The following is a 22,905-nucleotide window of genomic DNA, read 5'->3' as shown; positions in this document are numbered from 1 at the left end:
AGTCAGAGGTGAGGTGGATGGACACAGGGGTGCCAGGAGAATGAGGCCTGAGCTCTTGCCGGTGGTGTCTCCCAGCTGGGCCTGGGGGCAGGTGAGGGGTGACACGGGAAGGCAAATGTTGGCAGGGGGGCCAGCTGTGTGCCCCACTTTTCTACCCAGGTACCCAATTAGCACATAGTTGGGCCTGGGATATCAGATGGGAGCACGGAGGTAGAGAGGCAGAGAAAAAGTGCCTGGAGATAACCAATTAAGGGGACAAAGGCCTAGTTAGGGAAGGCAGGCCCTGTGGCCATAGCCAGAGTCAACCTGAGCGATTAACGTTAAGGATCCTTAATTGGCACTCTGTCGCTGTGGCTGTGTGCGGTGCTGTGTTTGTGGGTGGAAGAAGCTGAGGAGGTGAGCCATCTACTCCCAAGCTCCCCCCACATGCCTCCTCTGCCCCTTTGTTCCAGGCCCAGGATCCTTAGGGGAAACTGAGGCCCAAGGTCTCTAGACAACAGGAGTCTCTAGCCAACAGGAGGGGCTGGCTTCTCTGGGGTAGCCACAGAATCTTGAGGTGTAGTGAATGGGGAGGGGGCAGGGTGAACCAAGTGGGGTGGTAGGGGGGAACCACCACAGAAGCCTGGTTTTCCCCAACAGGATTTGTTTCTTTGTGCCCATACTAAGGTTTGAATTCAAGTCCTAGGCACTGTCCTTCAGCTTTTCCACCCAGAGCCAGTGCTCTATCACTTGGGACACAGCTCTGCTTCTGGCTTTTTGGTGATTAATTGGAGAGAGGAATCTTGATAATTTTTCTGCCCAGGCTAGCTTTGAACTGCAACACAGCCTTCTGAGTAGTGGGATTATAGACATGAGCCACCAGCACGTAGCACCAAGGTATTTTATTGAGGGTCCCTGGTATTCATAGAGATGGAGAAGCTGCCTCTGGTGACAGACATCCCTGTTGGGGACAGGGAGGGTGTCTCTCAGCTATGTCCAGGGTCTAGCTGCTGGTTGTCTTGGGTTCTCAGCAGCTCCAGGCCTCATCCGCACACCCACTGATGTCCCTCTGGCCCCATCATTCCTCCCGAGAGCCTACTACTGTCTCCTCTCTATTGTCATCAATTCTGTCTCTTCTGTCTCGGCAGTCTCTCTTGGCATCTCAACATCTGATTCTTAGGTTCTGAACATTCCTGTAGCCATTGTCTGCCTCTGTCCTGACCAGGACAGGTGTGTGTGTGTGTGTGTGTGTGTGTGTGTGTAGACACGCCTGTGGACGTCTTGCTGTCTGTCCCTCAAGGGGAGAGTTACCGGTCGTGGGGAGCGGGGGTTGTGGTGTTGCTGGTCAGGCCATTACCAGGCTCCCCACCCCCAACTTTTGCAACGTCTTGTGTGTGACTGATTCGACGTGCGTAAAACACCTACTATGTGCAGATGGAGGATGAGGCAGGGAGGGGTGGGCTGGGGTGCAGGTGGGGGGGAGGGATGATGCCCAGGTCCAGAGGAGCCGAGGGCACGGAGACCAGCAGCGAGGAGGTTGGGCGGGACCAGGGGCCGCTTTGACGAGGATGAACTCTTTGAGGAGGTGACCCGTGACCTGCAGCCTCAGCACTCGGGGTCGCACAGGTCTAGGGTCCCTCTGGAGGTCGAGTCCACCCCAGGTGAATGAGAAGACATGGGGTCGACGTCTTCCCAGGCGCACACTGAAGGGCTCCGCTGACACCCCGGCCCCGGGTCGGCCAGAGTTCTGCGGACAAAGCGAAGTACGGTGGGTCAGCGGGGCCCACTGCCCAGAAGCTGACCGGGACCTGCTGGGCGCGCGAGGGCGCCGTTCCCGGACAGGCTCATCGGAAGGCACGGGCTTGTCCCCCGGCCCCAGGCCCCCGCGCCGCCCCCCGGCCCCCGGCCCCCGCGCCGCCCCCCGGCCCCCGGCCCCCGCGCCGCCCCCCGGCCCCCGGCCCCCGCGCCGCCCCCCGGCCCCCGCGCCGCCCCACGGCCCCCGCGCCGCCCCCCGGCCCCAGGCCCCCGCGCCGCGCGCGCGCCCGGACCACAGGCAGGTGGGCGTGGCCTGTGGGGGCGGGAGCGGCGCACTGCGTCATGACGCACGGCGGCGGCGGCGGCGGGGTTTGTGTGCGCGAGAGGTCGCTGGTAAAGGTTGGGTGCCTCGCGCCGGGGGCCGTCGGGAGGGAGCGCGCCCCCGCCCCCTCCCCGGCCCCCGCTCCTGCCGCGCCGTGCCGGGCTCCCACTTCCCGTCGGCCCCCGCGGGAAGGTCCTGGGGCTCCCCCGTGTCCCCCCAAGACAGGGGCCGCAGGTGAGAGACCGGAGGGCGCGGCGGGGGAGGGGCCGGAGGGCGGAGTAGTTTGGGAAACGGCGGATGTGAAACCGGAAGGGGTGACTTAAAGGGAAGGTTGCCGTCTCGCCTCCGACTTTTGTCTATTGAGCTGGCTCCGCCCTCTTAAAGGGTATGGTGCTGCTGTGGAGGGAGGGGCAGTCTTCGCCTCTTTTGAAGTTTAATTTTTTTTTTGTTCTTTCCCCTCATTAAAGAGGATGATCTCATTGCAGCCAGTGGCGGTTTTTTAGACAGCGAAGGAAGCGCTGCAGCCCTGGCTCTGGTTCCCTAGTATACCTGGACAAAGGTGGAGCTGGGTTTGCAGTTGGAGCCAAGAAGGCCGGCCTGCTGCAAGGGTGTGGTCCAGCCTCTTAAAGGGGGCGTTCTCAGCTAAGATGGACCCGTTCCTCCAGAACACTGGCATTTCATTTCTTTTCTTTTTTCTTTTTAATATGCCTGCGTTAAGAATATCTGCTTGCATTTTACATAGACACCCCTTAAAAAAAAAGAAATCCTTTAGTCTGTCCAAAGGGGATTCCCAGCCTTTGTTCACTCAAAACACAGTTACTGAGCCTACCCTCTGCCAGACAGACGTGGCAGGCGCTGGCACTGGACAAAGGCCCTTGTCTTTTCGGCTGTGACATTCTGGTATAGGGAGGCAGGATGAAACAGGAAGCACGTGTTGATGTAGCAGTTGTAGTCAGTGAGACAGTATGGCCTGAACAGTACCGCTCCCCTAAATGTGACAGTGCAACTTCTTTCTGGGTGCCAGAGCCAGGTTTGTACAGTGTGGAAGAGGAGGACTTGCTAGGCCAGGGTCACTGGGGCCTGGTTCTAGTTGTCTGCTGGGTCCAGATCCTACCACAGGGGCAGCACAGCCCGGCCCCAGCACTGTACTGCTGAGGCTGCAAAGCCATGGCTGTGTGGTGCACAGAAAGTGATCAAGGCAATGGAGACCAACCGGCATTGAGGGTTGAGGATGGGAGGGTTGGGAGGGATTCAGACTTGACCAGGCTGTTGGCACCACACTGATGGGATTTCTTTTTTTTTGGTCTGATCGTGGGGCCTGAACTCTGGGCCTGGGCGCTGTCCCTCAGCTCTTCAGCTCAAGGCTAGCGCTCTACCACTTGAGCCACAATACTGGCTTTTTTTTTTTTTTCTGCTTATGTGGTGCTGAGGAATCGAACCCAGGGCCTCATGCATGCAAGGCAAGCACTCTACCACTGAGCCACTTTTCCAGCCCAACCGATGGGATTTCTGTGGAGACACAGAGGGTCGAGAAGGGCACCAGGCAGAGGCCCAGGGGTCTGTTCCCTCCATGGCAGGGAAACATTAGTAGAACAGGTCAGGAAGGGGACAAGGTCAGGGCTGTGCTGAGGAATCTGGCTTTTGCCCCAATCCGGGATGTGTGCAATGTGTGTCTTTCTTTTTTAAATAGGGTCTTACTATGTAGCGCAGGCTGGCCTTCAACTCAAGATTCTCCTGCCTGCACCTTCCACCTAGTTTGATCTTTCCTGGCAACTCTTGGTTCTACCCCCAGTACTGAAGATAGAATGCTAAGCAAGCACACTGTGATTTGAGCCACAGCCCCCTCAGCCTGTAGAAGGGTTTTCAGCAAAGAATGAAATACTTTGCCCTCTCTATGGATAAGAGCCTTTAGCAGCTGTGTTGGGAAGGTACTGGGGTAGGAAGGGCAGGGGTGACAAGATGGAGCTGGGGTAGGATGTTGGAGCTGGCAGGCCTGGGGACCGGATGGGGCCTGTGAGAGAAGCTGCCTTGGGACTGCATTCAAACTGGAGCGGAGGAATCTGCTGACAGGGCAGGATAGGGGCCCAGGGACAGAGGAAGTGAGGAAGAATGGATCCCCATTTTCAGAGGAGGCTTTGGGCTAAGTAGAGTTTTTCATGTTTAATTTCTGGTAAGGAGCACAGGAGCACAAAAATGGAGTTAGATTTGGGTCATGTTAAGTCTAAGATGTAGGGCTGGGAAGGTGGCTCAGTGTAGAGTGCTTGCCTAGCATGCATGAAGCTCCAGGTTCAATTCCTGAGTACCAGATAAACTGAAAAAGCCAGAAGTGGTGCTGTAGCTCAAATGGTAGAGTGCTAGCCTTGAGCAAAAGAAGCTCAGGGACAGTGCCTAGGCCCTGAGTTCAAGCCCCAGAACTGGGGGGGGAGGGGGAGGCAAACAAGGCGGCGGTGGCTCACACCTGTAATCCTAGCTACTCAGGAGGCTGAGATCTGAGGATCGTGGTTCAAAGCCAGCAGGAAAGTCTGTGAGAGTCTTATCTCCAATTAACCACAAGAAAACCAGAAGTGGCACTATGGCTCAAATGCTAGAGTGCTCGCCTTGAGCTGAAGAGGTGAGGAATAATGCCCAGGCCCAGAGTTCAAGTCCCATGACTGACCAAAAAAAAAAAAAAAAGTCTAAGCTATCATAGATGTGCACTTGGCCCAGTCTAGCAGCCATGGGACAAAAGATGGTCTACACAGTGTTGTTTTGAGATAGGGTCTTGCTATATAGCTCATACTGTCCTCTAACTTGAGATCACTCTTGCTTTGGCTTTCTAAGTGTAAGGATTACAAGTGTGTGCCAACATGTCACACTTGAGGTACAAGCCTTTGGAGTCATCCATTCCTAAGTTGTAAATTACTGAAAGGAGGAGAAAGACAAGGCAGGTAGAGGAACAGCAGGCCTGCCTCCGCCCAGTCTACCTGTGTGGTAGAGACTGAGGCATTCTGGGAGTCAGGGGATGGACAGGGAAGGAATTGTGGATGGACCCTTGTGGACACAGCTCTGGGACTTAGTAGCTGGGGCAGGCATTGGGTGAAGTGGGGAGATATATGTGACGTGCTTTGAGGAGGAAAGGACCATTGGCTCTTTTTTTTTTTTTTTTAATGGAAGCATGGAGATTTTTATTGATTTATTTACTTATTTATTTTTGTCAGTAGTGGGGCATGAACTGTAGGCCTGGGTGCTGTCCCTCAGCTCTTCAGCTCAGGGCTAGCACTCTGCCACTTGAGCCATAGCGCCATTTCCAGCTTTTTTCTGTTTATGTGGTACTGAGGAATCGAACCCAGGGCCTCATGCATGCAAGGCAAGCACTCTACCACTGAGCCACCTTCCCAGCCCCAGGACCATTGGCTTTGAGCGTCTTCAATGTAAAGGGATGGAAAGAAGGAAGGCTGCCTATGCAGGGGGCGGTGAGGAGTTGTTCTTTAAAGAGATGGGAAGCCAGCTAGGGGGTGTGGCTTGAGTGTCAGAGCCTGCCCAAGATTCAGGTAAGCCATGAGTCCAAAACCTGGGGGCTAGAATGTGGCCTAGTGGCACAGTGCATGCCTACCAGCATGCATGAGGCCCTGGGTTTGATTCCTAAGTACCACATAAACAAATCAAAACTAAGAAAGAAAAATAAAGGTCTCCCCTGAAAAAAAAAAAGAAAAACAAAACAAAACATGGTTTGTGGAGGGCAGGTGTGTCAGGAGATGTTCTGGGGGCAGGTGTGTCAGGAGACACTCTGGAGGGCAGGTGTGTCAGAAGATGCTGGGGGGCAGGTGTGTCAGGAGACACTCTGGAGGGCAGGTGTGTCAGGAGACGCTGGGGGGGCAGGTGTCTCAGGAGATGCAGGAGGGGGGCAGGCAAGGTCCAATGGAGGGTATTCAGGGGTGGCAGTGCTGGGAGCAGGAGGGGAAAGGGTGTCCCATGTGCGATGCTGGGCGTGTGAGGGGCTGCTGGAAAGTTGGGTGTCGGCCGGGACATGTGGGGCTGTTCAGTGACAGGTGAGGGGTTGGGCAGGGGTCACGCGATGCTGCGCGGAGGCAGAGGGAAGCGGGATGCCCTCCCCCAGCTTCTGCCTTCACCGGAGCAGGCCTGAGGTGGTCCTGTCCCAGAGTGCATGCGTGGTGGCCTCGGGCACCTGTGTCTGGCGGAGACAGCTGCTTCCTGGGGCAGGGCCCTCTCAATCCAGTTTTGGCCCCTGCCTGGCTCTCTTGTGACCCTGGGGGGCGGTGCCCTGTGACCCCGCAGGATGGCCACCCTGACTCGCATCCTCCCGCCAGGTGTGATGGTTGGCTCCCACGTGGATATGGCGCCGGCCTCCACGGTTGAAGGGGCTGGGGAGAAGCCGGGCCCGACGGCACCCACCCCAGCGGCCCAGTACGAGTGTGGGGAGTGTGGCAAGTCGTTCCGGTGGTCATCCCGGCTCCTGCACCACCAGCGCACGCACACGGGCGAGCGGCCCTACAAGTGTCCGGACTGCCCCAAGGCCTTCAAGGGCTCCTCTGCGCTGCTCTACCACCAGCGTGGGCACACAGGTGAGCGGCCCTACCAGTGCCCCGACTGCCCCAAGGCCTTCAAGCGCTCGTCGCTGCTGCAGATCCACCGCAGCGTGCACACCGGCCTACGCGCCTTTACCTGCGGCCAGTGTGGCCTGGCCTTCAAGTGGTCATCACACTACCAGTACCACCTGCGGCTGCACACGGGCGAGCGGCCCTACGCCTGCCCCGACTGCCCCAAGGCCTTCAAGAACTCTTCCAGCCTGCGGCGCCACCGGCACGTGCACACCGGCGAGCGGCCCTACGCCTGCGGCGTGTGTGGCAAGAGCTTCACACAGAGCACCAACCTGCGGCAGCACCAGCGCGTGCACACGGGCGAGAGGCCCTTCCGCTGCCCGCTGTGCCCCAAGACCTTCACACACTCCTCCAACCTGCTGTTGCACCAGCGCACGCACGGCCCCGCTGCTCCCGCCGCCCCCACTGCTGTGGCCACTGCGCGCACTCCGGCCCCTGCCGCTGCCACGCAGGTCCTGGTCTCGGATGCCTACCTGCCGCGCCCCACGCCGCCCCGCAGCCCACCCACGCCCGCCGCACCGCCACCCGCGCCCCCGCCGCCCCTCGTGCCCGAGCTCTTCCTGGCGGCCGCCGAGACCACGGTGGAGCTGGTGTTCCGCTGCGCTGGCTGCGAGCAGGGCTTCGGCAGCGAGGAGCTGCTGCTGGAGCACCAGCCCTGCCCCGGCCCGCAGGACGCCGCTGCCGCGCCTCCGCCCCCGCCGCCCGCCGAGCCCGCGGCCCCGCCACTTGGCCCTGCACCCAGCTTCGCCTGCCTGCCCTGCGGGAAGGCCTTCCGGACAGTGGCTGGCCTGTCCCGCCACCAGCACAGCCACGGCGCGGGTGGCCAGGCTTTCCGCTGCGGCAGCTGCGACGGCGCCTTCCCGCAGCTCGCCAGCCTCCTGGCGCACCAGCAGAGCCACGTGGAGGAGGCAGCGGCCGGGCGTCCGCCACCCCCGGCCCAGGCGGCCGAGGTTACCTGCCCGCAGGAGCCGCCGGGCCCCGTGCCCGCGCCCACCGAGCGGCCCTATAAGTGCGCCGAGTGCGGCAAGGCCTTCAAGGGCTCTTCGGGGCTGCGCTACCACCTGCGGGACCACACCGGCGAGCGGCCCTATCAGTGCGGCGAGTGCGGCAAGGCCTTCAAGCGCTCGTCGCTGCTCGCCATCCACCAGCGCGTGCACACCGGCCTGCGCGCCTTCGCTTGTGGCCAGTGCGGCCTCACCTTCAAGTGGTCCTCGCACTACCAGTACCACCTGCGGCTGCACTCGGGCGAGCGGCCCTATGCTTGTGGGGACTGCGGCAAGGCCTTCCGCAACACCTCCTGCCTGCGGCGACACCGGCACGTGCACACCGGCGAACGGCCCTACGCCTGCGGCGTGTGTGGCAAGAGCTTCGCGCAGACCTCCAACCTGCGTCAGCACCAGCGCGTGCACACGGGCGAGCGGCCCTTCCGCTGCCCGCTGTGCCCCAAGACCTTCACACACTCCTCCAACCTGCTGTTGCACCAGCGCACGCACTCGGCCGAGCGCCCTTTCTCCTGCCCTGTGTGTGGGCGCGGCTTCGTCATGGCCGCCTACCTGCAGCGTCACCTGAGGACGCACGCGCCAGCCCCCGCGGCCCCCTCTGGTCCCCAGCCCCCAGCCCCGCTGGCCGCCGCCCAGGCTCCGCTGGCCACCCAGGATGTCCACGTGCTCCCCCACCTCCAGGCCACGCTCTCCCTTGAGGTGGCGGGGAGCGCGGCCCCAGCCCCGGCCCCAGTGGCGCCCAACTCCCAGACGTTCCTCCTGGTGCAGACGGCTCAGGGCCTGCAGCTGATCCCCAGCAGTGTCCAGCCTCCCCCGCCCCCACCCGCACCCCCCAAGCTCATCCTGCTACCTCCCGCCACCACCAGTGGGGGCTGCCCCACCAGGCAGGGCCCCTGTGCGGCAGGGAAGGCCAGGCAGGGAACAGGGGTGATGTGGTTGCCTGGTCCTGGAGGTCTGGGGGTGCAGGGGGGAGGCGGTGCAGTGGCCGGTGCGGGGGGAGGGCAGAGCCTTATTGTTTTGCAGAATGTAGGAGTTGGAGAGGCAGGGCCAGCGGAAGTGAGTGGGGTCCAGCTGCAGCCAGCGCAGGAAGTGACTACAGTCCAGCTGCAGCCCACGCAGGAAGTGACCACGGTCCAGCTCCAGCCCCTGGCCAGCCAGCTTTCCAGTGCCAGTGGGGGAGCTATGGCCACTGAGGCCCCAAACCTGCTGGTGGTTCAGGGCGGGGCGGCGGAGGAACTGCTCACGAGCCCAGGCCCGGGGGATGCCGGGGATGGCGAGGCCAGCGCCAGCATGGTCCAGGATGTGCTCTTCGAGACACTACAGACGGATGAGGGGTTGCAGAGTGTGCTGGTGCTGAGCGGCGCTGATGGGGAGCAGACGCGGCTGTGTGTGCAGGAGGTAGAGACCCTGGCCCCTGGGCTGACGGAGACCTCCGCCCCCAGCCCACCAGGACAGAAACTGCTCATCATCCGCAGCGCCCCCGCCACCGAGCTGCTGGACAGCAGTGGTGTTGGGCCCGGCACCACCACGCTGCAGCTCCTGGCCCCGCAGCCGCCGCCTGGCGCGGCCTCTGGCCCCGGGGGTCCGCCCACCACTCCCACCTCCCAGATGTTACAGGTGGTCCCCGTGGGCTCCGGGCCTGGGGTCGGGGCCCCGCCGGGCCTGCCCGCCATCCAGATCGTGCAGACCCTGCCCGCGGTCCAGTTGGTGCACACGTTTTGAGGAGAAGCACCGGTTCATCTCCCTGCACAGACCCTAGCCTTTTGCCCTCGGCCGGCTTGGCCCAGGGGTCAGGGACCTGCTGGCTGGGCTTGCTAATAAAGACCAGAAAGCCCTTTGTTTTGTCTTCTTGGGTAGAGGGAGCAGTCGGGGCTGTAGCCCTGGCTGGGAGCTTGCAGGCCCCCTTGGTTCTGGCGGGCGGGAGCCGAACTCGCTGGCCTTGGTGCCTCCTTGGAGGAGCCTTGGAGTGCGGTGCTGCCTTGGCTGTGGCGCGAGGTCTTGGAGTCAGGATGCTGGCTCTGTGACGTGTTCTGTCCTCTGAAAACAGCGGGGCACTGCAGCCGCGCACCCCAGGTTGCCCCGACCCTTGACCCCTGACCCCTCCCTGAGGCCTCTGCACACTCGGCGCCCTAGGAGTGGGGGCGCTCTCCCTCCTCCCAGTGCTGACGTCTCCTAGCAACTAGGGATGGTGGGGTGGCCGGCCGGCGGCAGCGGCCCCCGCCGGCCAGTGGGCTAGGTATGTCCTCCGCCTTGGTTCTCCGGGGTCTGTGAGCTCCCCTCCAGCCCTCCTGCGCGGGGTTGCGACTGCTGGGCCCCCCGGCGGCCACCGGGACGCCGCCCCTCCCGCCCACGTGGCAACGGTTGCTAAGGTCGGGCGTGGCCCCGCCCCCGCCGGTAGGGCGTGACGTCACTTCCGCCGGCGACCCCCTTCCCGACCCTGCTCCCCTGCGTGGTATCAAAGGACGGACCCGTGGAGGTGCTCACGGGGCGGGGCGGGGCGGGGCGAGGTGGGGCGGAGGGGCGCCGGGGGCCCGGACTGCGCCCCCGCCTGTGCAAGGGCAGACCGCTGCGGGCCAGCGGGAGCAGGGTCCGGGGAAGGTCGCGGGGCTCCGGGGCCCTCGGAGGCCCGGCCCGGGAAATGCATCCCCCCCGCCCCAGCCTTGGTGCGTCCGCCTGATGCCGGCCTTGTTTCCACCAGGTGCGCCTCGCTAGCTCCCTCCCGGGGGCGGCAGCCGCGCGGCTGCTGATGGCTCCCAGCCACCTGTCGGTGCGGGAGATGAGGGAAGATGAGAAGCCTCTGGTGCTGGAGATGCTGAAGGTGAGAGGCCGGCGGCGGGAAGGCAGCGAGCCAGTGGCTCCTCCGGAGCGGGGGTCTTCCTGAGCTGCTCCCTTCCCGGGGCGCCCGCGCTCGCTGACCCGCACCTCCACCGCTCTGGCTTTCACTCGATGGCGAGGTGCGGGAGCTGAGGACCGGGCTCCCCTGGCTGCACTCGCCGGCCCAGTAAGCAGCCTGCTCGGACCCCAGATTTGTGTGTGTATACCTGCGTGCATACCTGTGTCTGGCCGGGGCCTGAACTCAGGGCCTGGCAGAGTCTTTGAGCTTTCTTGCCCAAGTCTAGTACTCTACCACTTGAGCCATAGCTCCACTTGCAGCTTTTTGGTTGTTAATTGGAGATAAGTCTCACAGATTCCTACCTATCCCCGTTTTGAGCCTTAATCCTCAGATCTCAGCCTCCTGAGTTAGCTAGAACTGCAAGTGTGAGCCACCAAGGCCTGGCCTCTAGATTCTTCTGAGCAGATTCCATGGCGTTGGTTTCCCCATCCTATTCTGTTCCAGAATCCCCATCTTTCCAGAGTGACTTCCTGGGTGCCTCTTTCCAGTGCCTCCCCGATTTGGAGGCCCCCAGGACTCCTCCCTCATCCACCACCATTCACTCACTCACTGGAAGCCCCACCCTGACCCCTGGCAAGGTCCAGCTCCTGTCCTAGCATGGGCGCTCCAGTGTGATGGATGGCTGACCGCACCCCACTCCTACAGGCTGGCGTAAAGGACACGGAGAACCGTGTGGCCCTCCATGCTCTGACCCGGCCACCAGCCCTGCTCCTCTTGGCTGCAGCCAGCAGCGGCCTGCGCTTCGTCCTGGCCTCCTTCGCCCTCGCCCTCCTGCTGCCTGTGTTCCTGGCTGTGGCTGCTGTGAAGCTGGGCCTGCGGGCCCGCTGGGGCTCTCTGCCCCCACCAGGGGGCCTTGGGGGCCCCTGGGTTGCTGTTCGGGGCTCTGGTGATGTGTGTGGCGTGCTGGCACTCGCTCCCGGCACCCATGCAGGGGACGGTGCTCGGATTACCCGCTTGTCGGTCTCTCGTTGGCACCGCCGCCGGGGCGTGGGCCGGAGGCTTCTGGCCTTCGCTGAGGCCCGGGCTCGTGCCTGGGCCGGAGGCATGGGGGAGCCTCGAGCCCGGCTGGTGGTCCCTGTGGCCGTGGCAGCTTGGGGGGCAGCAGGGCTGCTGGAGGGCTGTGGTTACCAGGCTGAGAGTGGCTGGGGCTGCCTGGGCTACACACTGGTGAGGGAGTTCAGCAAGGACTTGTGACGCAACCTCCGTGTGTCTTCTCATGGCCACGAGGGGTGCGGGAAGGGAGGCCCGCATGGAATGGGCACTTGTGAGCCAGGCACCTTGCCTCCTTTGCTCCCTCATGGCTTCCCCGACCCTCCTAGCGCAGGCCTGCTGAGGGCTAAAGACCCAGACACCCCTTCACCCAGTGCCGCCCCTCCCCCCCACACACAGGCGGTGTCTGAACTCAGAGCAGAATGGCTGTCTGAGCTCACCCCACCCACCCTGCCTTAGACTGCATGGGAAGTCTGTCTGTCTGTCGGTCCACAGACCTGGGAGGGATATTTGGGGGAGAGGGGAGAGTTAAAATTTGGCACAAGGTCCCCACTGGTGGGCACAGGGCCTTTGGATCATCTGGTTTTTTACACCCATTTGTTAATAAAGCCTGGAACCGCTGTACGTCTGACTCTTCTCTGATGTCTTTTCCAGTCTGCTCTGGACCCCCCCTTTCTGTCTGGCTCCTCCTCTACAAGTTGACATTAATTGTTGGCATTCGGGGGCTGGGCTTGGGAAGGCGGCCTGAGCTTACTGGTAGCCCCGTCCCCGCCAGGCCTTCTGACTCACGCTCCCCATTACCGAATTTTTTCCTCTTGCAGCTGCCTGCCAGGAGTGTGTGTGTGTGTGTGTGTGTGTGTGTGTGTGTGTGTGCGCGCGTGTGCGCGCGCGTAAGAGTGCAGATCCCTTTTTCCCTACCCAAGCTGTGACCCTTGGTCCTTGCATCTCTCTTTCCCCCTTTTGAAAACTCTTACTTTCAGCTACTCCAATGAGGATGGGAGGCTTCCCGTTGAAGCCCACCAATGGTGGGCATTGCGTGGGGAGAGGGGCTTCTCAGCCTTCCTCATCCAGGAAATCCTTCCTTGTATCTGGCTAGAACCCCCCTTGCTACTGAAGGAGTGCCCAGATCTTCCTGCCCTAGCCACACTCCCCTGGCTGGACAAGAGAGGAGGCTGTAGGGTGTGCCCCTGCCTTGGCCATTCCCCGAAGCTCAGGCCTGTCCCTTCTTCCAGCCTGCCAGCCCCAAGCAGCCCAGAGCACAGGGCTGTAGGCGCTGCCTGGCCGTCTTCGTGGGTGTCGGTAGTCGGACACCTCTTGCCTGCCCCCTCCCCCAGCTCAGCTGGCCTGCCCCCTCCCCCCTCCAGTCCCTTACCCCTCCCTGCAGCCTCTTTCCCTCCTGGCAAAGCCTCCAGCCTGCTTGCTGCTGCTGTCCAGGGCGCCGGCAGGCCAGGCGCTTCCCTCCCTCTCCCAAGCCACCTCCTCTTCCCCTGCCCTCCCCTGCCCTCCTTCCCTCTCACCCTGCCTTGTCCCCTGCCCTGGAATCTGCAAACATGAGGGTCTTGGCCTGTCTCCTTGGTGAGTGATCCACCCCCACCCCCTGGGCAGCTGGGGACCTGACCCCCACCTCTGACCCCTTAGCTCATGCAGTTTAGGGTCGGGCTTCCTGATGCTGCTCCTGGGGCTCTGGGATGCCCTGACATCTGGCTGGCTGAGGGACTCAGCCCGCTGCCTGCCAGCTCCCCCCCCCCCCCCCCCGCCTCCCGCCCCAGCAAGCCCAGGAATTGCCTCCAGCTCAGGGGGCATCACAGGCACAGCTCTGACTTTGGGGGCCAAGCATTTGCGGCCCCACCCCAAGGATCTGTAGCTAATCCTGGTGCTGTGCCCAGAGTCTGCTACTTCTCAGCAAGAGGATTTCTGGCCCTGAGGTGCAGGAGGGCTGGATGTCTGTGATGGGGGTGGGGTGGGGGACTGTGCATGTGGGGGCGGGGGGGGGGTGTCCTCATGCCACCTTCCCACCTCCCTGCAGCAGTACTGGTGAGGATCCAGGCTGTGGGTAAGTGTCCCCTCTCCTCCCATCTGACCCCCTACCTGTGCCCCCCCCTCTCCCACAGCCCCAAGCATACCTCTGAGAGTCCTGGCCTGCCCCTCCCCACCCTGGACCTGATCAGGGCACCTGGACCAGGGTCCCTTGAGGGGAGGGTTAACATCCCTGGGAAAATCCTCAACACTCAGGAGGCTGGTCTAGCAGCCCGGATGGCTCGGCCCCTGGTGTCACCCTGCAGGACAGTCCCCTGTCAGCCCTCAAGCCCCCCCCCCCCCCCCCCCCCCCGGCTTCAGGCCTCAGCCATGGTCCTGCTGGGGGGGGGTGTCACAGCTTTGCCCTCTCCCCCTCTCCTCCCCAGAGCGGCTGCGCCTGGCCGACGGCCCCCACAGCTGCGCAGGCCGTCTGGAGGTGTGGCATGGTGGGCGCTGGGGCACTGTGTGTGACGACGGCTGGGACCTGCGGGATGCGGCGGTGGCCTGCCGGGAGCTGGGCTGTGGGGCCGCGCTGGCGGCCCCCGGGGGCGCCTTCTTCGGGGAGGGCACGGGCCCCGTGTGGCTCAGTGAGCTAGCCTGCCGGGGCAGTGAGGGACAGCTGGGCCTGTGCCTGCCCCGGGGCTGGAAGCCCCACATCTGTTCTCACGAGGAGGACGCAGGCGTCGTCTGTGCGGGTGAGGAGCCAATGATGACCTGGGGACCCCAAGGCCTTACCCCCCCCCACAAGCCTGCACATCCCTGTGTGTTCCATACCCCGGGGCCCAGGCATCTCCTGCCCCATGGGTCCCCCCATGTGATAGGCAGAGACGGCCCTCTGCCCCTCGGGGTCTGTCTTCTCCTAGGTCAGCGAGCTGCCAGCTCCGGAGACCACTCGATGTCCCCCCCAGAAGGAGAGCTGTGGCCGGGGCCTTCTGGGGAGCTGAGCCCTGGTTCGGAGGAGTCCCTGGCAACCCATGGTGAGGCCGGCCCCTGTGCCAGCCCTCCTGGCTGAGCCCTGAGGATGGGGACCCCTCGCCCTGGACCCCACAGAAAGCCCCCAGATCTGACTGGAAACCTGTCTCCTTCCCAGCCCCCCGCCAGGCCGGGAGCCCACAGAGCAGCCCCCGGAAGAAGAGCCCCCGGCTGCCCAAACAGGCCAAGTCTACCCGGGCCCCTCTACTGACCACTGGAGCCCCCCGCCAGGGTGAGACCCTGTCTGCCTCCCCAGTCTCCCTGGCTCTGGGCCCAACCAAGTAGAAGACCCCCATAGCCTGTTTCTGGCTGCAGTGTCTCCTGTACCCCACCTTGGAGATCCAGACCCAGCCCTCTTCTGCCCAGCCCCTCCACTGCCCTAGTGTGTGGCCCACTGAGACTGTGATTCCTTCCCTGACCTCTCAGACCTCTCTGCTTTCCAGGCCTCAGTTTCCCCAGGCGGGTGGTGCCACTTCCTCCAAGTTGGGCTCTGATGCAGCCCATCTTCCCCATCCCTGGTCCTCCCCATCTGTCCCCCCAGAGAGGCTACGCCTGGTCTCTGGCCCTCACAGCTGCACAGGCCGCCTGGAGGTGTGGCACGGTGGGCGCTGGGGCACGGTGTGTGATGACGGCTGGGACCTGCGGGATGCGGCGGTGGCCTGCCGGGAGCTGGGCTGCGGGGCTGCGCTGGCCGCCCCTGGGGGTGCTCACTTTGGGCCCGGCACGGGGCCAGTGTGGATGGATGACGTGGGGTGTGGAGGGGGCGAGCAGGCCCTCCGCGACTGCCCTCGAAGCCCCTGGGGCCGGAGCAACTGCGACCACAGCGAGGATGCAGGGCTGGTCTGCACAGGTACGCGGCCCTCCCCATGTGGCCAGGGTCAGAGTGAGTGCTCAGCGGCACTGTCCTTTCTCTTCCTCTTCCTGTTTCCTGTGGGTGGAACTCCCTCTGCTCACCCACCCGTTCCTCCAGAGTCTCCCTGTCCTCCCTCCCCATCTCTGCAGGCCCCGCGCCCCGGCTGCGTCTGGCCGATGGCCCCCACGGCTGCGCAGGCCGCCTGGAAGTGTGGCACGGCGGGCACTGGGGCTCCGTGTGTGACGACGGCTGGGACCTGCGGGATGCTGCGGTGGCCTGCCGGGAGCTGGGCTGCGGGGCTGCGCTGGCTGCCCCCGGGGGCGCCTTCTTTGGGGAGGGCACGGGCCCCATTGTCCTGGATGACCTCCGGTGTCGGGGAAACGAGACGGCCTTGAGATTCTGCCCAGCCAGGCCCTGGGGCCAGCATGACTGCCACCATCGTGAGGACGCGGGTGCTGTGTGTGATGGTGAGGGGGCACAAGGGGCCAAGAGGAGGAGCTCAGCCTCCCAAGTGGCTAGGATGACAGGTGTGAGCCGCTAGTACCTGGCTGGAGGCATTTTTATGGGTGCAGCAGGCAGGGACACCACTCCACAGTGTGCTCCTGCTCAAATAGGGCCGGTGGAGAATGACCCAACCCCAAACGGCAGCCCCACACAGGTGCAGGCTCAGCCCTCTGCCTGGCCTCCTGTATCCAGGCAGAAGTCAGCCTCTGGCCCTCCACCTTCCCACCTTCCCCTGGCTTTATTCCTCTCTCCTGCCCACCTGCCAGGGTATGGGAGACTCAGGCTGTGTCAGGGGACAGGGTGGAAGCCATCTTTGTTTCCCCACCCCAGGTATGCCCCTTGGCTTCGTGCCCCCCACAGCCCCTGCTGCGGGCAGCAATGGCTCAGCGCCCAGGGAGGCACTGCCCCGACCTCCTTTGGTCACACCGACTCCAGGCTCAGCGGGCAGCACCCCTCCTCCGGCCTCTCCCACAGTCCCTCTGGAACCCGGGCCAGAAGCAGGTGAGTCTGGTCCCTCCCTGTCCCCAGAGGTGACAGCCCTGCAAAGGAGGGGCTCTGGCAAAGGTAGGGAGTGGAACTCAGGCCATGATGGGTTTGCTGCTCTGAGAGTGCCGCTCTGGTCTGAAGCCCGCACTCATCAGCTGTGCATAACCCAGACTCTCCAGGGCTCTCACTCCGGCCACTCACTCCACCTCACTAAGCAGATGAACCCCCGTGGGGTAGGGCAGGGAGACCGAGGCACAGTCAGTGGGGAGGGGCAGGAGCACCAGAGCAAGATTTGAGACTTCAGCCCGGCTTTGTGGAAAGACATGACAGAGCTCTTATCTCCAATAAACCACCAGAAAACCAGAAGTGGCACTGTAGCTTAAGTGGTAAAGCGCTAGCCTTGAGCAGAGGCCCAGAGTTCAAGCCCTATGACAGACCAAAAAAAAAAAAAAAGAGTCTCATGGACTTTCCTGCCTGGGCTGGCTTTGAACCTTGATCCTCAGATTCAGCCTCCTGAGTAGCTAAGATTATAGGCATGGGCCACCAGCGCCCAGCAATATGAGACTCTTGTCTATAATTAACCACCAAAAAGCTGTAAGTGGAGCTGTGGCTCAAGTGGTAGAGCAGTAGCCTTGAGTACAAGTGCTCATGAAGTAGAACTGTGGTTCAAATGACAAAGCACTAGACTTGAGTGAAAAAAAAAAAGATAGTGGGCGGGGAATGTGGCTTAACAGTAAAGTGTTCACCTAGCATGCATGAAGCCCTGGGTTCCATTCCTCAGTACCACATACACAGAAAAAGCTGGAAGTGGTGCTGTGGCTCAAGAGGTAGAGCGCTAGCCTTGAGCAAAAGAGGCTCAGGGACAGCGCCCAGGCCCTGAGTTCAAGCTCCAGGACTGGCAGAAAAAAAAAAAGTGACTTTCCTGCCCCAGCTGGCTTCAAACCTTGATCCTCAGATCTCAGCCTCCATAGTAGCTAGGATTACGGGAGGGAGGGAGGACAGAAGGAAGGAGAGCTGAGATGGAAAGGAGAGTGGGCAGAAGGAAGAGTGAGGCTGGGTGGAGTCCCAGCCTTTGATCTTTGCCTCTTCTCTCTCCCAGGTGCCCCACAGGTGCGTCTGGTGGCCGGGCCCAGCAGGTGCTCCGGCCGGCTGGAGGTGTGGCACAACGGGCGCTGGGGGACTGTGTGTGATGACAGTTGGGACTTGCGGGATGCAGCCGTGGTCTGCCGGGAGCTGGGGTGTGAGGGCCCTCGGCAGCCAGACCCCACGGCAGGCCGCTTCGGCTGGGGTGCAGGCCCCATCTGGCTGGATGATGTGGCCTGCGTAGGGACAGAGGCTTCGCTGTCCGACTGCCCCACGGCTCCCTGGGGAAAGCACAACTGCGCTCACAATGAGGATGTTGGGGTCACCTGCGTAGGTGAGGACCCCCAGCCATCTGGCCATGCCCGGAGGGCTTCCTGGAGATGGGACAGGAGTTCGTTGGTGCCTCCTAAGTCCCAGCCAGTTTTCACACAGGTGCCGCAATCTAACTATATAGAAAGTTCTTGTTGGGCCAGGTACTGGTGGCTCATGCCTGGAATCCTAGCTACTCAGGTGGCTGAGATATGAGGATCGTGGTTCAAGGCCAGCCTAGGCAGGAAAATCTGTGAGACTCTTATCTCCAATTAACTACTCAAAAAAGCTGGAAATGGAGCTTTGGCTCAAGTGGTAGAGTGCTCGCCTTGAACAAAAAGAGGCTCAGGGACAGTGCTCAGGCCCAGAGTTCAAGCCCCAGGATTGGCAAAACAAAAAAAGAAAGTTTCGGTTGGTGACACTAGGTTCAGATATTTGGTATTTATTTACTTCCTCATTTATTGTTTTACATCTTTCTTTTTGGTCCTAGAACTGGGGTTTAAACTCAGGGTCTGTCCCTGTCCCTGAACTCTTTTGCTCAAGGCTGGCTGGCTGGAGACACATCTCCACTTGCAGGATTTTTTTTGTTTTTTGTTTTGTCGGTCATGGGGCTTGAACTCTGGGCCTGGGAGCTGTCCCTATGCTGTTCAGCTCAAGGCAAGCACTCTACTGCTTGAGCCATAGCACCACTTCCAGTTTTCTAGTGGTTTATTGGAGATAAGAGTCTCCCAGACTTTCCTGCCAGGGCTGGCTTTAAACCTCGATCCTCAGATCTCAGCCTCCTGAGTAGCTAGGATTACAGGCGTGAGCCACTGGTGCCCAGCTTCCACTTGCAGTTTTTTGCTTGCTAATTGGAGATGAAGTCTGCCTAGGCTGGCTTTAACCTCAGATCCTCAGATCTCAGCCTCCTGAGGAGCTGGGATTACAGGCCTACACCATAAGAGATGTGAGATATGAACTAGTGAAGAGTTAACAACTAAATGGGAATTTGGGGACTGGCTGAGGCAGAGGGCCCTGGGTGACATCCGATCTCACCACCGTGTCTGGTGATGCCTTTTCTCCTTCCTCCCCTCGCCCTCTCCCCCAGGGACCCCTGGCCTGGACACCATCTCAGACCCCTTCAGCTGGAGTTGGCTCCCTGGGCCGGGGCGGGATCAGGATGCGTGGCTTCCAGGAGACCTGGCCACCAAGCCCTCTGCCAGTGTGACCCCCCGTGAACTGGAGAAAACCACCACTAAGGCACCAGGGAAAACACCCAAGAGTACCAGGAAGTGGGTGACTAAACATGCCAAGAGACCGACACCTCAGCCCCCCAGGGTGCCAATCACAAAACGCACCAGAGGCACCCAGAGTCCCCCAGAGCCAACCTCGCAGACCGCCACACCCCGCACCACCACGGCCTTCCCAGAGCCAACCTCGGAGCCCTCCGAAAGGCTAACCCCGGCGACTCCCCACAGACTGGCCCCTGGGGAGGGGGCCTCCCTGGAGCCCTCTGCCCAGACTCCGGAAAGATCTTCAGAATCACCCAGCGACCTCTCCCCCTCCCTCACTAGTGCCCCCGGGGAGTCAGGTGAGTGGCAGGGAAGAGGTGGGAGTGCGGGGAGGCTGCCCCCCTTCCTGACCCACAAGCCTTCCACCCCCAGGCCCTTTCCGGCTTCGTCTGGCCGATGGGCCCAGCAGGTGCGCAGGCCGGCTGGAGGTGTGGCACGCCGGGCGCTGGGGGACCGTGTGCGATGACAGCTGGGACCTACGCGACGCGGACGTGGTCTGCCGGGAACTGGGCTGCGGAAATGTCCGGCCTCGGGTGGGTAAAACCCACTACGGGCCGGGATCGGGGCCTATCTGGCTGGACGACCTGGGCTGTAAGGGCAGTGAGACGTCGCTGATCGAATGCCTTTCTGGGCCGTGGGGCACTCACAACTGCGACCACGAGGAAGACGTGGGGCTCACCTGCACCGGTATGGGGGGGATCCGCGGGCTGGCTGGGGGGGCGTGACCGACTGGGTGTGGCAGCCGGCAGAGGGTGGGGCCAGTGGAGGGTGGGTGGGGCCTGCAGGGGTGGGACGGGGCTGGTGGCAGGTGGGACTGGGACCAGTGGGCGGAGCCAGTGGGCAGGACGGACTGGAAGGGGCGGGGCCCGGCAGGGGCTCCGGATCCCTCAGGAGGTCAGGAGCCGGTCAATGGCTGCCCTGTTCTCCCAAGGTTACACAGATGACCACGATTACCCCCCCTGGACCTGGGACCCCACCTCAGGAGAGGACCTGGGCAAAGAGACCACCACAGCAGTGGGGCCTGGACGCACTCTTTCCTGGGGCACCCTCCAGCACCCCAGAGCCCCATCCCCAGCAGTACGGCGCCCACCACACACAGGTGAGGGCGCTGGACCAGGAGCTCAGGCCTTCCTCCCCGCCAGTCAGGGAGTCTGTGGGAGTCCCTGGAACCCTGGGCTCCTGAGCGGCCCTGACACCCGTCCTGGTCCTCTTCTCATCTTCCCTCTCCACCTCCATACATTTGTGCTGGTCCTGGCACTTCAACTCAAGGCCTGGGCACTATCCCTTAGCTTTACCCCTCAAGGCTGGCGCTCTACTAGTCGAACCACAGCTTTACTGGCTTTTTGCTGGCTACTTAGAGATCGGAGTTTCGTGCACTTTCCTTCCCAGGCTGGCTTCAGACCGGCTCGGATTACTGGTGTGAGCCTCTGGCGCCCTGCCTGCCTGGGTTCTTGAACCTTACTTACTCTGCCTTGTGTGTAGTATGGGGAACTGTCTTAGCAAGACCCTTGTGTAAAAAATGGGAGGGAGGACTTCCAGGCACCCAGGCATGGCTGTCCAGCGTAAGGCTCTGTAAGCATAACCCCAGAAGGAGAGAAGCCAGCGCTGGCTTCGATTCCTGGGTCGTAACAGCGCACAGCTGTCCCTGCATCTCCTCAGATGGGACCGGGGTCCTACGCCCAGCAGGCAAAAGTGGGACTTAAATCACCCCCTCCTGCATCGCCCTAAAACCGACCCTCTGCTGTTTCTGCACCCCGAAGTGCCTCCCCCATGCCTGAGACCCCTGGCCCCTCGCCGCCCTCTTCTCTGGGTCCACTGTTCTGGCTCTGCTCTCGCCTATGTTCGCGCCTTCCGGGCAGCGGCCGCCAGGGGGCGCCCGAGCGCCGGTGAGGCGGGAAACTGGGGGCGGGACACGTCTGCCGGCGACTCCTGACGTCACCGACGCCCGCGTCTTCCCACTGGTGGGCTTCTGGAGGGCAGGCTGGCTGCCCATTGGTGGGTTCCTGGTGGGCGGGACAGGCTGACCACGGAACCGGGTCCTGTGCCCTTCCAGGTTCCCCGCGGGAGCGGCAGCGCAACACTGCCCGGACAGTGGCCCCGGCCACGGCCCCGACCCCGGCCCCTACCCCGACCCCGACCCCGACGCCCTCCTCCGGCTGGCTGCGACCCTCCAGCCCACCGCTGACCTCGGGTTCCACGCCACGACTCCTCCCCAGCTCGACCGAAAAGCAGGAGGTGACTGGGGATCCCCCCGACGCCTCGTCCGCCGCCGGCCTGTCCTTCCCGGCGCGGCCTGGCCTGGCCTTGCCCACCCCCGACTCCGGGGGGCTTCCGGCGCTGGCCCCGGGGCGCCCCTCCACCCCGCCGGCCTCCCATGCCCCTGCACTGTCCCCGGAGATGCCCTCTTTCCCTACCCCCGAGCTGCCCCCGGGGTCTGACACGCCACACCCCCCCACTGCGGTCTCAGAACCTTCTGGATCCCCAGACCTCTCCTCCAGCCCAACCCTCACTACCCCCAACCTCACCACGACTCCAGATCCCAGGACCGCCCACCCAACCACAGCCCCTCATCCTTCTACCACTCCTAATCACACGACTACCCACCCCTCCACGACCCCTCACCCCACGACCACCCACCCCTCCACGACCCCTCACCCCACGACCACCCACCCCTCCACAACCCCTCACCCCTCCACAACCCCTCACCCCACGACCACCCACTCCAACACCAGCCCCTACACCACGACCCTCCACCCCAACACCAGCCCTCAGCCATCCCCCACCACGCCCTCTACCAGTACTCCAGGCCCCACCCCAACTCTTGTGGCCACCAGTAATTCCCTCCCAGCCCCCCTGAGGACAGAACCTTCCTCTGCCACCCCACCTCTGAGGGCCCCACCTAGCTTGCACACCTCATTGATGCCATCTACGGGGTCCCCTCCCAACCCTGTGTCTCAGAGGACAAGCCCTGAGGCCTGGGTAGCTGCTGAGCCCAGCCTCTCTGAGTCCTCTGCAGCCTCCAGTGCAGACCCCACATCTCCTGAAAACCCAAAACAGTACAGGAGCCAGGCTCCTAGATCAAGCCATCCTCCCACCCAGAGTTTCCACTCGGCCTCTGACCCCACTGTGATTTCGGGTCCCCACCCAGCCCCCTCAGCCCAGCCCTTGGACTCCCCTGAACAGATAACCGTGGGTCTGAGCCCGGGTCCTCTTGGTCCCTGTGTGGCCCCTGCACCCCCTGTCAGGGTCATGGCTTGTGAGCCCCCTGCCTTGGCAGAGCTGGTGGCTGCGGTGCGGGAGGTGGGGGGGCAGCTGCAGAGGCTGACCTGGGCTCTGGAACAGGACCGGCAGGAGCGCCAGGCCTTGGGGCTGGGCCTGGTCCAGCTGGTAGAGGCTGCCCAGGGTCTGGGGCAGCTGGGGGAGGCTGTAAAGAGGTTGGCGGAGGTGACACAGCCTCCCAGCACCCCTGGGCCCCCTGTCACCACTCCTGAGGAGGAGAGGCCTCTGAGGGGAGACGTGTGAGCACTCCAGAACTTGGAGGCTTCAGGTCTCCTCAAGAAAAAAAAAAAAAAAAAGCATTCAATTACAAACAAGAGTGAAGGATGTTTCTGGTGGCCTAGGTGGGCTCTGGAGAGAGAATCAGATTGATCTTGATTCATGCACACTGCCAGTGCCATGCATGATCGTGACGGTGATGTGAAATGATGATCCTGATGGCGGTGATGGTGTCGGTAAAGGTGGTAATGAAGCTGGTGGTGATGATTAGCAGATGACACTATGGTGGCTCACACGGTGACTGTGATGAAGGTGGCTGTGCTGATGGGAATCATGATGACGATTGTGATGGGGAGCTCCCAGTGACATCAGGGGAGG

General features: G+C 62.4%; 3 protein-coding genes across 3 annotated transcripts; all 3 read left to right on the top strand.

Annotated features, from left to right (window-relative positions):
• Positions 1-2,105: 2,105 nt before the first annotated feature.
• On the top strand, positions 2,106-9,475 carry Znf628 (zinc finger protein 628). The gene is made up of 2 exons (XM_042683214.1): positions 2,106-2,290; positions 6,364-9,475. Exon 2 carries the CDS (start codon positions 6,369-6,371, stop codon positions 9,375-9,377), a length of 3,009 nt encoding a protein of 1,002 aa, XP_042539148.1. The 5' UTR covers positions 2,106-2,290; positions 6,364-6,368; the 3' UTR covers positions 9,378-9,475.
• A 592-nt stretch (positions 9,476-10,067) lies between these two features.
• Nat14 (N-acetyltransferase 14 (putative)) lies at positions 10,068-12,162 on the top strand. Its single transcript, XM_042683220.1, has 3 exons — positions 10,068-10,131; positions 10,354-10,473; positions 11,194-12,162. The coding sequence occupies exons 2-3, from the start codon at positions 10,402-10,404 to the stop codon at positions 11,740-11,742; spliced, it is 621 nt and encodes a 206-aa protein (XP_042539154.1). The 5' UTR covers positions 10,068-10,131; positions 10,354-10,401; the 3' UTR covers positions 11,743-12,162.
• Positions 12,163-13,088: 926 nt separating this feature from the next.
• On the top strand, positions 13,089-22,554 carry Ssc5d (scavenger receptor cysteine rich family member with 5 domains). The gene is made up of 13 exons (XM_042683203.1): positions 13,089-13,113; positions 13,565-13,591; positions 13,941-14,249; positions 14,418-14,531; positions 14,645-14,758; positions 15,068-15,376; positions 15,529-15,846; positions 16,214-16,384; positions 17,469-17,786; positions 18,849-19,331; positions 19,405-19,719; positions 19,964-20,131; positions 21,086-22,554. Exons 1-13 carry the CDS (start codon positions 13,089-13,091, stop codon positions 22,552-22,554), a joined length of 4,140 nt encoding a protein of 1,379 aa, XP_042539137.1.
• Positions 22,555-22,905: the final 351 nt, after the last annotated feature.

The sequence above is a fragment of the Dipodomys spectabilis genome, unplaced genomic scaffold, assembly GCF_019054845.1.
Source record: "Dipodomys spectabilis isolate Male_0828 unplaced genomic scaffold, ASM1905484v1 ptg000080l, whole genome shotgun sequence".
Taxonomy (NCBI): Eukaryota; Metazoa; Chordata; class Mammalia; order Rodentia; family Heteromyidae; genus Dipodomys; species Dipodomys spectabilis.
Note: the sequence above shows the minus strand (reverse complement) of the source record. Positions and strands in the feature narration are given on the sequence as shown.

Coding starts and splice junctions, on each gene's coding strand:
- Ssc5d (XM_042683203.1), top strand. CDS start 13,089: ATGAGGGTCTTGGCCTGTCTCCTTG. Junction 14,759..15,067: donor CACTGGAGCCCCCCGCCAGG/GTGAGACCCTGT, acceptor CTGTCCCCCCAG/AGAGGCTACGCCTGGTCTCT. Junction 19,332..19,404: donor TAGTGCCCCCGGGGAGTCAG/GTGAGTGGCAGG, acceptor TTCCACCCCCAG/GCCCTTTCCGGCTTCGTCTG.
- Znf628 (XM_042683214.1), top strand. CDS start 6,369: ATGGTTGGCTCCCACGTGGATATGGCGCCGGCCTCCACGGTTGAAGGG.
- Nat14 (XM_042683220.1), top strand. CDS start 10,402: ATGGCTCCCAGCCACCTGTCGGTGCGGGAGATGAGGGAAGATGAGAAG. Junction 10,474..11,193: donor TGGTGCTGGAGATGCTGAAG/GTGAGAGGCCGG, acceptor CCACTCCTACAG/GCTGGCGTAAAGGACACGGA.